General features: G+C 43.2%; 1 protein-coding gene across 4 annotated transcripts in view; it reads left to right on the forward strand.

Moving 5' to 3' along the window:
• LOC139174497 (IgGFc-binding protein-like) overlaps nt 1-14,435 on the forward strand; it is a 73,026-nt gene that overhangs the window by 1,749 nt on the left and 56,842 nt on the right. For 3 of the 4 annotated variants that reach the window (XM_070764912.1, XM_070764913.1, XM_070764914.1), the window contains exons 2-6: nt 1,520-2,078; nt 5,021-5,220; nt 6,752-7,144; nt 11,992-12,278; nt 13,917-14,182. In XM_070764912.1, the coding sequence (XP_070621013.1) occupies nt 1,520-2,078; nt 5,021-5,220; nt 6,752-7,144; nt 11,992-12,278; nt 13,917-14,182 (1,705 nt within the window). Of the gene's footprint in view, nt 1-1,519; nt 2,079-5,020; nt 5,221-6,751; nt 7,145-11,991; nt 12,279-13,916; nt 14,183-14,435 lie in introns of those variants that run through there. The other variant, XM_070764915.1, reaches the window with a different exon arrangement.

Raw genomic sequence — 14,435 nt, forward strand, 5'->3', positions numbered from 1 at the left:
CACCGGGTTCGTATCTTGAAAAGTTCGTTAGAAGAGGCGTTCGTAAGATGAGGTACCACTGTATTTATTGTTAGAGTTATTGTTAGCGCCTACAATGTTCATCAACTTCCCCAAAAAGCATTGGCAGTTTATTGAACAATCCTAAGCAAAGATAGACCACAACCTATTTACTTTTGGCCTACTACATCTCAAAGAGAAGACAAAGGACAAGGCAGGCAGAGTGTAAATTACAGCATGACATTGGAAGGCTCTTGATAAACCTTATCTGAATGGCCTTCTCATTATTTGTCCCTTCCTACTAGGTCAGCATGCTAGGTATAGTATTGATTTCTTTTAATGAAAGTGATATACAATGAAGAAGACCCACAAGGACATAGAAGTGGTTGACAAGCTGGTTTTCTACTATGGTGTTGGAGCAAGTGGAGAAGGGCTCTAAGAAAAGGTGGATTAGTAAACAAAAGAGGGCAGCACAAAAACTAAGGAGAGAGAAGGGAAAGCTCTCTTGAAGTGAAGAATCTTGACTTTTAAAGCTTATTTATTTATTTTATTTATTTATTATTAGAGTTGAAAGGGACCTTGCAGGTCATCAAGTCCAACCCCCTGCTCAAGCAGGAAACCCTTCATCACCCCAACCAGATGGCAGTCCAATTTTCTTTTGAATGTATCAAGTAATGGGGCTTTCACAACCTCCACTGGTTGACCGTTCTTACCATCAGAAAGTTCTTCCTTATTTTCAGGTTGAATCTTTCCTTGGTCAGTTTCCATCCGTTGCTCCTGGTCTGGCCCTTTGGTGCCCTGGAAAATAGTGTGACCCCCTCCTCTCTGTGGCAACCCCTCAAATTTATTTACTTATTTACTTACTTACTTACTTACTTACTTACTTACTTACTTACTTACTTACTTACTTATTGGATTTGTATGCCGCCCCTCTCCAGAGACTCGGAGCGGCTAACAGCAACAATAAAACAGTGTACAATAGTAATCTAATATTAAAAACTATTAAAAACCCTGTAATATAAAAACCAAACATACATACATACATACCATGCATAGAATTGTAAAGGCCTAGAGGGAAAGAGGATCTCAATTCCCCCATGCCTGACGGCAGAGGTGGGTTTTAAGTAGCTTGCAAAAGGCAAGGAGGGTGGGGGCAATTCTAATCTCTGGGGGGGAGTTGGTTCCAGAGGGCCGGGGCCGCCACAGAGAAGGCTCTTCCCCTGGGTCCCGCCAAGCAACATTGTTTAGTTGACAGGACCCGGAGAAGATCCACTCTGTGGGACCTAACTGGTCGCTGGGATTCGTGCAGCAGAAGGCGGTCCCTGAGATAATCTGGTCTGGTGCCATGAAGGGCTTTATAGGTCATAACCAACACTTTGAATTGTGATCGGAAACTGATCGGCAACCAGATACAAAATATCTGTATACTGTTATCAGCTTCTTCGAACGAGTCAAAATAGGTGAGTTGTTTATTCTTGGTGGACTTCCATATTAACCAGCCTTCTTTGCTTCTTCAAATCAGATCAACGGAGCAACTGCGAATCTCCCAGCGACTCTCAATCGAGGAGAGACCGTCGTTTTCCAGCACGGAGCGTATATCATTCTTAAAACAGCCTTCAACCTGGTTGTGAGCTACGATCGGATGCAAAACCTCTTTGTTGGCCTTCCTCCCCAGTACATGGGACAAACCTGTGGACTCTGTGGGAATTTCAACAGGGTGGCCCATGATGACTTTGTGATGCCAAATGGCTCTTTGGGAACGTCTGCCTTCCATTTTGCTACCAGCTGGAAATCAGAGACCAGCTGCGATGATGTCTCTCCTGGTTCTTACCCAGAATGTTTGGGGGAGCAACAGCTCATCCAGGCCAAATACAAATGCTGGATCATTCAAAATCCCCAGGGGCCTTTTGCTTCTTGCCATTCTGAAGTCGCTCCCGAGCCCTACATGCACGATTGCATCCTGGACCTTTGCATCTCTGCGTTAGACCGCGGTGTCCTGTGCCACTCCATTCAGAACTACGCAGCAGCCTGCCAACGACAAAATGTAAACATTTCTGCCTGGAGGAACGAGAGCTTCTGCTGTATGTATCTCATCTCTTCATGCAACGTGCCATTTTGGTTTTGTACGACCAGTAATGGGCAGCCAAAATTTTTACTGCTGTTGGCTTGTCTCGGTTAGCTATGCTATGAAACCTTTGACAACACCGAGCAGAGAATTTTAACAGAGCGTGGATGTGTGATAAAGCCAAGACACAGACTTAGTTAAATAAGTATTATTTACATATAAACAAAATATAAACAATCCAGAATAAGCACGAAGCAAATACAGAACAATACAGAATATAGATAACAAGCACAAAGCTAAAATATAATAGATAAAGCACGAAGCTAAAATACAATAAGATAGATAAAAGCACAAAGCTAATACAAGCACGGAGCTTAGAAAAACAACTCCCCCGTCTCAGGCAAATATCAAGTAACAAGGAAGTGACCGGGCACGATCATGAGCTTTTATAGCTTCAATGAGGACATAGCCTTGAACATTTACTCTGCAATTAAATGTTAACTCTTTGAGTGCACATTAACCCTTTAAGTGACAGTACAGTTTTACAGTAGCATCTGTAACATTTAAAGTGACAGTACAAATTTACAATGGCAAACCCTAACACACATGTACCCAGTACTAACAACTGCCACAGTGTGGGTGTGGCTTATTTTGTGGGTGTGTCTTAATGGTCATGTGACTGGGTAGGAGTGGCCAGGTGGGAGTGGCTTGAACGATCACCATTGTTCAAGTGAACTGCTAGTCCTCGACTTATGACCTTACCTGTCTTGCTCACTGGTGTTCTGCCGGGCTTCTCGGCACGAGCCCCCAATTAAGTTCAAAGGTAGGAATTCAGACACACACACACTTGTAAAGTCAATAACACTGTTTTTATCGAAAGTAAAATAGAAGCCAAACACCCTTTTAGGCAGTCAAAGGGCTCACCTTCAAAGCAACAGCCTTGAATGCTGTGAAGAACAATAAACAAACACAAAGCAGATAACAAGCAGTTGTGAAGATGTCACAGCCACTCTACTTCAAGTGTTCTCAACTCACAAACGTGACTATGATTTAGTTCAAAAGTCCTGGAAACAATTCAAAAAGAGTCCTTGTAGAATCCTGATAGAAAAGACATGTCCTCCTTCACCGAATGGATAAACTTCCACGCCCAGAGGACAGAACGCTGACAATTTAACAGCAGCCCCAATTAGTCTAATTACACCCAGCCACAGGTGATCTCCCTTATTTCCTGTAGTATTTATGCAGTTGCTCTTTCCTAGACATTGCCCTGTGTCTGCGTCCATCAATGAATGTCTCTCCTTCCGAATCCAGTGATGATAACGATGATGAATCACTCACAGGGCAACTACCTAAAGGGCTGTTTGCCATTACCCCCCCTGAGGATCCCATCTCACTTTCACTATCTGCTTCAGACACTTCGTTGTCAGAAGCAGACGGCAGTAAAACTGGCCTCTGACACTGGGAGGATTCACCCCCATCCACCCCCATAGTCCTTGGGGCAGGAGCTGCCCCAGAGCCAACCACAACAGCTGGGGTGACAATTTGATTTGCGTTTCCCGCACTCTCCTTTCTGGGTCACCCCTGTCACGGATAGTAAAAGTCCGTTTGAACCTTTACTCCCGTGGAGGTCGATGGATTTAAGGGATCCAATCAGTGGTAATTAAAACAAGCATTTCTTTATTTATAAAAGTAGAAAACAAACATTGTCATGAGAGACAAAAGAATATAAACAGCTCACATAATGGCATCTGGAGAAGAAGAGAGTTAAGGCAGAACAACAAGGCGAACAGGACGGAAGTGATATAGGAGGATATGACATGGAATATGGGAGTGATTAATGACAAGGCACACATGTTAACTCTTTAATTACTGAATGTCTCTGTGGCTGGCAATATTCAGCGTGACAAAACCCCCCCTGCCTCAGGCTGGATAGCTAGGCGAACGGGGTCTGCCAGAAGCATAAATACTGTAGCGGCGACTGTGGGTGGGCCTGTCCACCCGCCAGGATGGAATTTATCTATTTATTTTTTGCTTGTTTGTATTTCTATGTCGCCTTTCTCCGCAGACTCAGGGCGGCTTACAAAAATAGAAATTCAATACAAAATACTGCAAAGAGAAACCCAAACATAAAACTAATACTAAAAGCCCAAAAGATATTTTAAAAACCAGACATTCATACTCATTCTAACCAAGATTCTACATTCTATTGTATTGTATTGCTTTTATTGTTGTAAGCCGCCGCGAGTCCTACAGGATTGGGTGGCATAGAAGTCGAATAAATTAAATTCATACCATTGGTTGGAACAAGATGCTAGTGCTCAACAGGTCCAGGCCTGCCGGCAAAGGTGAGTATTTAGGACCTTGCAAAAGGCCAGGAGGGTGGAGGCGGTGCGAATTTTCAGAGGGAGTTGATTCCAGAGGGCCGGGGCTACCACAGAGAAGGCTCTTCCCCTAGGCCCTGCCGGTCGGCATTGCTTAGCTGATGGGACCTGCAGAAGGCCGACTCTGTGGGATCCGACCGGCCGCTGGGATATGTAATGCCTCCCTATTTTGCCATGTTTTCAAGCCTAGGCATATGCGTGGAAGGCGTATGCACGAGAAAAATGCCCCCATCCCCCAGAGGCTCTCTGGAAGCCAAAAATGCCCTCCCAGAACAAAAAGTTAGCTGGTCGACACACATGTACATTGGAGCTAATCTAGGACAATGGCTCATGTGCCAGCAATATATGGCTCCGCGTGCCACTTGTGGCACCCGTGCCATAGGTTCGCCATCATTGGCCTAGGTTAAGAAGAACCAAAGCTAGTGTTGGGTGGTGCTTTCACTTACTCTTTCTAGAACACCTCTTCTCTCCCCCCACTTCTTAAAAAATATATCAGATCTGGACGTCTACTCCTAGGTCTCCCAAGTGATACCTGAAAATTGCTGCTTCTCAGATGATCCCATTCTTTCCCCTCTAGACTTTCAGTGCCCAGAACATAGTCACTATGCGCTCTGCAAGAACCCTGTGGATAAAGAATGCTCTGCCGATTGGCTTCAGAGTATCCGAGGTACCACATGCTCTGAAGGATGTTCCTGCGATGATGGGTACTATCAGAGTGTTGACAAGTGTGTCCGGCTAGAACAATGTGGTTGCAAGTACGATGGACGTTATTATAAAGTGAGTAGGATTCCCCATCAAAGCCAAAACTTTGTAATGTAGTGGGACGTGGAATTTGCTTACAGAAAGATTTTGGGGAAAATTAGGAGAGTGAAGGAGTTGAGGAGCCGATGCCCTAAATCAGATGCCACCTACATTTTGACAAATGTATCTTTTTCTTTTATTTATTTTATTTTATTTTATTTTATTTTATTTTATTTTATTTTATTTTATTTTATTTTATTTTATTTTATTTTATTTTATTTTATTTTATTTTATTTTATTTTATTTTATTTTATTTTATTTTATTTTATTTTATTTTATTTTATTTTATTTTATTTTATTTTATTTTATTTTATTTTATTTTATTTTATTTTATTTTATTTTATTTTATTTTATTTTATTTTATTTTATTTTATTTTATTTTATTTTATTTTATTTTATTTTATTTTATTTTATTTTATTTTATTTTATTTTATTTTATTTTATTTTATTTTATTTTATTTTATTTTATTTTATTTTATTTTATTTTATTTTATTTTATTTATTTTATTTATTTTATTTTATTTTTTTATGTCGCCCCTCTCTATAGACTCGGGGCGGCTTTTATGTATGCTGAGAGCATATGCACCAAGACAAATTGCTTGTGTGTCCAATCACATTTGGCCAATAAAATTCTATTCTATTCTATTCTATTCTATTCTATTCTATTCTATTCCATTCCACTCCACTCCACTCCATTCCATTCCATTCCATTCTATTCTATTCTCAGTAAGCCCTTGCAGAGCAATCCTGAAAGTTGAATAGAGCAGAAGAGATTTAATGAACATTTAATGAAAGATGGAAGGTAGCCATGAAGATTTGTGAGGTTGCTTTTATTTTCTTTCTCTTATTTCTTTAACATTGTGAGTTATATTCATCATGCAAAAAACAAATATTTAAAAAAACGCATTAACATGAGCTAAAGGTCAAGATTATTTTTCATCCTAAAATTCAGTACTTCTTAAGAATCGAATCCATCCTAGTCCAGGTTTATTTCAGCTTATCCATTAAGATCCATTTGTTCTGTAACCATCGTTTTCTTGCCTTTGTTCTCCTCACCATTTGCTAATTGGATCCTGCACACTGCATCTAAATGTGTCATTTATCAATTAGCAAAATGGGCCTTTTTTTTCCTGCCTAAGGAATAATAGCTCCCTGGGCTGTTATTAACAAAGAAACTATCTGATAGATCAGTGTTTCCCAACCTTGGCAACTTGAAGATGTTTGGACTTCAACTCCCAGAATTCCCCAGCCAGCATTTTCTGGCTGGGGAATTCTGGGAGTTGAAGTCCAAATATCTTCAAGTTGCCAAGGTTGGGAAACACTGTGCTAGATCTTACAAGATAGAATTCCTTTTGCTAAAATTATGCCTTGTTAGATTCCTAATTTTCTCCATAGTTTTGATTGGATATCTTTCTGATCTTTACACAACACAAAAAAATATTGAAAGACACACATTCACTCTGTTCTCATTGCATCTTCCATATTGATCTCTATGTTCTCCATACAGGTTGGAGAGCACATCTGGACGCTCGGCTGTGCTAAAAAATGCCGTTGTGACCCCCGTGGATATTTTCGCTGTTTCTCAGCCAGATGCAAGATGGATCAACAATGCATATTGAAGGGGGGACGGTATGGCTGCCACAGTCTCTTGACCACTTGCGTCGTCACAGGAGATCCTCATTACTTCACCTATGATGGGGCACTGGTGCACTTCCAGGGTACCTGTGACTATGAGGTCTCCCACACTTGCAACTCCACGCTGGATTTCTCCTTCCGAGTTGTCATTGACAACCGACACTTCCAGAATCCCAGAGTTTCCTTTGCGTACCGGGTGGAGATATGGTTTCAGATGCGCCAATCGAGTGTCCATGTTTCCCTTGAGCGAGGAAAAGCTGTCCATGTAAGTCGTGTTTAAGTGACATAGACTCATTGACCTATAGTAGTGGGGGATGGGACGTTTTGCCTCCGCCAGTTGGACAAAGCTCTTTCCTCCGCAGCAGCTGATCGGCCACTGCCTTCTCTCCCTTGCCCAAAGGCCCCTAGCTCAAACTAGATTTATTTATTTATTATTGCTTTATTTATTAGATTTGTATGCCGCCCCTTTCCGTAGACTCGGGGCGGCTCACAACACAATAGATTAGATTAGATTAGATTTATTGGATTTATATGCCGCCCCTCTCCGAAAACTCGGGGCGGCTCACAACAATAATAAAAAACAGTACACAATAACAAATCCAATGCCCACCAATCTAATTACACTTTAAAATTAGTAATTTCATAAAACAATCCCAATATATATAAAAAACAGGCACACAGTCAATCAATCAACAAAACAGCATGGGCAAGGGGGAGGTGTTTTAGTTCCCCCATGCCTGACGGCAGAGGTGGGTCTTAAGGAGTTTACGAAAGGCAGAGAGGGTGGGGGCAATCCTAATCTCAGGGGGGAGCTGGTTCCAGAGGGTCGGGCCCCCCACAGAGAAGGCTCTTCCCCTGGGTCCCGCCAGATGACATTGTTTAGTCGACGGGACCTGAAGAAGGCCGACTCTGTGGGACCTAACGGGTCGCTGGGATTCGTGCGGCAGGAGGCGGTCCCGAAGATATTCTGGTCCGGTACCATGAAGGGCTTTATAGGTCATAACCAACATTTTGAATTGTGACCGGAAACTGATCGGCAACCAATGCAGACTGCGGAGTGTTGGAGTAATATGGGCATACTTAGAGAAGCCCATGACTGCTCTCGCAGCTGCATTCTGCACGATCTGAAGTTTCTGAACACTTTTCAAAGGTAGCCCCATGTAGAGAGCGTTACAGTAGTCGAGCCTCGAGGTGATGAAGGCATGAGTGACTGTGAGCAGTGACTCCCGGTCCAAAAAAACAGTTCATGACAAATCTAATAATTTACAATTTAAAATATTAAAAAAACCCATTATTAAACAGACATACATACAAGCATACCATACATAAATTGTATAGGCCCGGGGAAGATATCTCTGTTCCCCCATGCCTGACGACAAAGGTGGGTTTTAAGGATTTTACGAAAGGCGAGGAGGGTAGGGGCAGTTCTAATCTCTGGGGGGAGTTGGTTCCAGTGAGTCGGGGCCGCCACAGAGAAGGCTCTTCCCCTGGGGCCCGCCAACTGACATTGTTTAGTTGACGAGACCCGGAGAAGGCCCACTCTGTGGGACCTAATCGGTCGCTGGGATTCGTGCGGCAGAAGGCGGTCTCGGAGATATTCTGGTCCGATGCCATGAAGGGCTTTAATGGGTCAGACTAGATGGCCTCTGCGGTCCCCTCCATTCTCCTGCTTGAGCTGGGGGTCAGACTAGATGGCCACCGAGGTCCCTTCCCTCTCTACCATTCAACCTGTGTGTTTGTGTATGAAAGAGCAAACTGTCCCATTCTTTCCTTCCAAAAGTAGCATTTTGTAACAACTGTTCTGATTGAATGGTGGCGAAGTGTCCCATGTGGCCAAAAGGCTGTGGCTGAATGTGGATTTTTGTGACAAAAGGGCTGGGGCGAAGAGCTAGGGGCCTTTGGGCAAGGGAGAGAAGGCAGGGGCCGATCAGCTGCTGCGGAAGAAAGAGCTTCATCCAACTGGTGGAGGCAAAATGTCCTAAACCCATAGTGCCAGCAGGTATAATTCCACATGCCACCTGTGGCAAATGTGCCATAGGTTCACCATCACTACTATGTGATGGTGAACCTATGGCACAGGTGCCACAGGTGGCATGTGGAACCATACCTGCTGGCACGTGAGCCGTTGCCTTAGCTCAGCTCCAATGTGCATATGTGTGTCGGTCAGCTAATTTTTGGCTTGCACAAAGGCTCTGGGAGGCCGTTTTTGGCTTCCAGAGAGCCTCTGGAGGAATGGGGGAGGATGTTTTTACCTTTCCCCTGGCTCCAGGGAAGCCTTTGGAGCCTGGAGAGGGTGAAACACAAGCCTACTGGGCCCACCAGAAATAGGAAAACAGGCCATTTCCAGCCTCCAGAGGGCTCCCGGGTGGTGGAGGAAAGTGTATTCGCCCTTCCAAGACATTGAATTTTGGGTGTGGGTACTTGCGCATGTGCGATAGCGTGCGCGCATGCTCTTTCGGCACCCGAGGGAAAAAAGGTTCACCATCAGTGACATATAGACTCATGGAATCATAGGGACTTTGGAGGTCTGTATCCAGTTTTGGTCACCACCAGTGAAGGGCTACCAAAATGTTTACTACCACACTGTGGGCGTGGCTTATGCCCTGCATTTTCTTTCAACATCTTTCAGTGCAAATTGGGTGCTCTGGGGTGGAGCTCCATTTTCAATACCCCCCTCTGTCCGGGCTGTAGGCCACCCCCGGTCACTTTAAAAAAGATGTTGAGACTTTAGAAAGAGTGCAGAGAAGAATAACAAAGATGATTAGGAGACTGGAGACTAAAACATATCAAGAACCGTTGCAGGAACTGGGCATGGCTAGTTTAATGAAAAGAAGGACCAGGGGAGACAAGATAGCAGTCTTCCAATATCTGAGGGGCTGCCACAGAGAGGAGGGGGAAGGTGTCCAGCTATTTTCCAAAGCACCAGAAGGCCAGACAAGCAATAATGGATGGAAACTGAACAAGGAGAGATTCAATATGGAAATAAGGACAAATTTTCTGACAGTGAGAATATTCAACCAATGGAGTAGTTTGGTCTTCAGAAGCAGTGGAAGTGATGTGCCGGTGTCTGGAGGCTGTTGGGGCCTGGATGGGTGTCAACAGACTCAAACTCAACCCTGATAAGACGGAGTGGCTGTGGGTTTTGCCTCCCAAGGACAATTCCATCTGTCCGTCCATTACCCTGGGGGGGGAAATATTGACCTCACTCGGAGAGGGTCCGCAACTTGGGCGTCCTCCTCGATCCACAGCTCACATTAGAGAAACACCTTTCAGCTGTGGCGAGGGGGGCGTTTGCCCAGGTTCGCCTGGTGCACCAATTGTGGCCTTATTTGGACCGGGAGTCACTGCTCACAGTCACTCATGCCCTCATCACCTCGAGGCTCGACTACTGTAACGCTCTCTACATGGGGCTACCTTTGAAAAGTGTTCGGAAACTTCAGATCGTGCAGAATGCAGCTGCGAGAGCAATCATGGGCTTCCCAAAAATGCCCATGTTACACCAACACTCCGCAGTCTGCATTGGTTGCCGATCAGTTTCCGGTCACAATTCAAAGTGTTGGTCATCACCTATAAAGCCCTTCATGGCACCGGACCAGGGTATCTACGAGACCGCCTTCTGCCGCACGAATCCCAGCGACCAGTTAAGTCCCACAGAGTGGGCCTTCTCCGGGTCCCCTCAACAAAACAATGTCGCTTGGCGGGGCCCAGGGGAAGAGCCTTCTCTGTGGCGGCCCCGGCCCTCTGGAATCAACTCCCCCCAGAGATTAGAATTGCCCCCACCCTCCTTGCCTTTCGTAAGCTCCTTAAAACCCACCTCTGCCGTCAGCCATGGGGGAATTGAGACATTCTTTCCCCCTAGGCCTTTACAATTTATGCATGGTATGTTTGTTTGTATGGATGTTTAGTTTTATAATAAGGGTTTTTTAGTTGTTTTTAGTACTTATTGGATTTACATGATGTTTTTAATTACTGTTGTTAGCCGCCCCGAGTCTACAGAGAGGGGCGGCATACAAATCCAATAAATAAATAAAAATAAATAAATAAGCTGTGGGAGCTTCCCCACTGAAGGCTTTCAAGAAGAGGGTGGACTGCCATGTGTCAGAAATGGTGTAAGGTCTCCTGCTTAGGCAGGGCAGGGATAGACTAGATGACTTATAATATGTGTCATATAATATATGTCGGTACATGCATAATTTGCTATTTATTTATTGGTAAACTTGCAGGATTCTTTATTTTTTGCCATGTACTGTATATGTATACATCTGATCTAAACTGTGTTGTTTCTCTGTGACATATAACATATGTGATTACATGCATAATTTGCTATTTATTTATTTTGTCATGGTTAATAATAATAATAATAATAATAATAATAATAATAATTATTATTATTATTATTATTATTATTATTATTATTATTATTATTATTTATTGGATTTGTATGCCGCCCCTCTCCATAGTCTCGGAGCGGCTAACAACAATAATAAAAACAACATGTACAATCCAATAATAAAAAAACAACTAAAACCTTTATTATAAAACCAAGCATACACACAAACATACCATGCATAACTTGTAATGGCCTAGGGGGAAGGAATATCTCAACTCCCCCATGCCTGGAGGTATAAGTGAGTCTTGAGTAGTTTACGAAAGACAGGGAGGGTGGGGGCAGTTCTAATCTCCGGGGGGAGTTGGTTCCAGAGGGCCGGGGCCACCACAGAGAAGGCTCTTTCCCTGGGGCCTGCCAAACGACATTGTTTAGTCGACGGGACCCGGAGAAGGCCAGCTCTGTGGGACCTTATCGGTCGCTGGGATTCGTGCGGTAGCAGGCGGTTCTAGCGGTAATCTGGTCCAATGCCATGTAGGGCTTTAAATGTCATGACCAACACTTTGAATTGTGACCGGAAACTGATCGGCAGCCAATACAAGCCATGGAGTGTTGAAGTGTAGTGCCTTTTGGAGGGGATGACCTTTTGGGAGCTGCATGCAATGAAATTTCATTTTAATTTACACCGACGCCAATTGGCGTACATCCAAAATGACAATCAAGTTATTTTAAGTCTAAGACTTAAGTTACTACACAAAACTTTCACAGTATTTCTTTTATGAAAGGTTAATGGCAGAAGAACCCAACTACCGGTCAATGTAGGATCCATTGCTCGCATCTTGAGAGTGAGGAATATGTTGACCGTGAGAACCAAAGCTAATGTGGAAATCCAGTTCAATGGGGCAAGTAGTGTGTTCATACGTGTGGGCCCAGAGTTCCAGAACCAGCTGTGTGGCTTGTGTGGCAACTTCAACGGTGATCCTTCAGATGATAAACTTTTACCCTCGGGAATTAAAGCTCTCGATGATGCACAGTTTGGAAATGCTTGGATATCGAACACCAGCTCTGCACGGTAGGGTGATCCCTTTTTCTCCCCTGTCAATTGAAAAGCTAGCCTAGAGCATGCTGGGGTCGGAAGACCCAAAAATTCTGATAGGCTCAATGGATTCCAGGATACCAGGACAACAGCATTTGAGAAGAAAATGAGAATTATTTAAACATTTTAATCAAACAGATCAGCTAGTCCTATTCTGTCTCTTGGATGATGACTATCTATCTGTCTGTCTGTCTGTCTGTCTGTCTCTCTCTTTCTCTATCTATCTATCTATCTATCTATCTATCTATCTATCTATCTATCTATCTATCTATCTATCTATCTTCGTCTGTCTGTCTGTCTGTCTGTCTGTCTGTCTCTCTCTCTCTCTCTCTCTATCTGTCTGTCTGTCTGTCTGTCTCTATCTATCTATCTATCATCTATCTATCTGTCTGTCTATCATCTATCTATCTGTCTGTCTGTCTGTCTGTCTGTCTCTATCTATCTATCTATCTAACCATCCATCCATCCATCCATCCATCCATCCATCCATCCATCCATCCATCCATTTAGTCAAACATGTACAGTATTAGATAACAGATATACAGTAGGTATGAACATGGTTACTATTCTATGAAATGGATAAGGGACGGTAGGCACATTGGTGTGCTTATGCACCCCCCCTTATAGACCTCTTAGGAATGGAGTGAGGTCAAGAGTAGATAGTCTAAAGTTTTGGGGGTTTGGGGAAGAAATCACAGTCAAGTAGTGTATTCCAGGCATTGACCACTGTGTCTCTAAAATCATATTTCCTGCAATTGAGTTTTGTGTGGTTTACCTTAAGTTGACAGGTAGGTCATTGTAGTAAATAATTTTATGTAGTACGCTTAGGTCAGACCGAAGACAGAATAGTTCTAAGTTGTCTAAGCCCAAAATTTCCAGCCTGGTGGCATAAGGTATTCTGTTGCGAGTAGAGGAGTGGAGGACTTTTCTCGTGAAATATCTCTGGACTCGCTCAATTGTATTAATGTCCGATATGCAGTGCAAGTGCCAGACAGATAAACTGTATATGAGAATTTGTCTAGCAAATGTTTTGTAAGCTCTAGTTAGCAGTACAATATTACTAGAGAAGAAACCAAGCAAAATTAGGCTTTTTTTGCAATTGTTACAGTGTGTTCTGGTATTCAGTCAATCAATCAATCAATCAATCAATCAATCAATCAATCAATCAATCAATCAATCAATCAATTAACAGTGCTGTCAAATATGAAGCTGACTTCATTGAAGCCATTTCTGACCACTTTCAGTGTTGCCATTCTGGAGCCAAGGGATAGGGAGTGGGGATTTGAGATAGTGGGATTCTGTACTCGAAACAAGACATTTTCTCTTGGAAACCAAGGTCAGCTTCACACCTGGTCTGAGGAAGGAGGAGTGAGTCACCAGTTAACCAGATAGAGCCGTGATTGGATCCTGTGACTGATTGTGTTGAGAAAGTGGGAAAACTTTTAATTAGGTGAAAACTGCAGAAGTCTTCAGAGTCCGTTTTCAGCAGATCTGTGCCAATATGGTATTCTTTGAGGAATATACCTGCCTTGCAGTTTTGCTCGCTATGGATTTATTACTTGGAACCCTGACATATGCCCTTGTAACACTGTTCTCTGCCTCTCTTTTTTTCAGCTGTAAGAACAACACCAAAGACCTTGTTCCTTGCCCAAATCAACACAAGTACAAACAAATGTGTGCAATCTTAACGAACAGCTCAGGACCTTTTTCTGAATGTCACTGGCTCAACAACCCAGACTTGTATTATGAATCCTGTGTCTATGATTTATGCCAGTACGGATCGGGCAATCGCATGTTCTGTATGGCTACTGAAGCTTATGATGAAATGTGCACCATTACTGGAGTGAAGGTGATGGATTGGCGGCAGGCCACAGGATGCAGTAAGCAAAATAAGAAGGGGCGGTGGTGGTTCCCATCAGGGAAATTTCTGTAGATGCATTTGAAAGTCAAGATGCAATATCTTTGTATAACATCTGTTCTGAACACGGCCCTCCAAAGTGTTCTGCCGGCTCTCTGGTAGACTCCTCCCAAAAATTCACAGGTACAAATTTCAGACACACACACGTTTGAAAATTCAAAACAATGTTCTTTATAATGAAAATTCACTTAAACCAAGCCCTCTTTTGGTATAGC

Source organism: Erythrolamprus reginae, chromosome 11 (assembly GCF_031021105.1).
Source record: "Erythrolamprus reginae isolate rEryReg1 chromosome 11, rEryReg1.hap1, whole genome shotgun sequence".
NCBI lineage: Eukaryota > Metazoa > Chordata > Lepidosauria > Squamata > Dipsadidae > Erythrolamprus > Erythrolamprus reginae.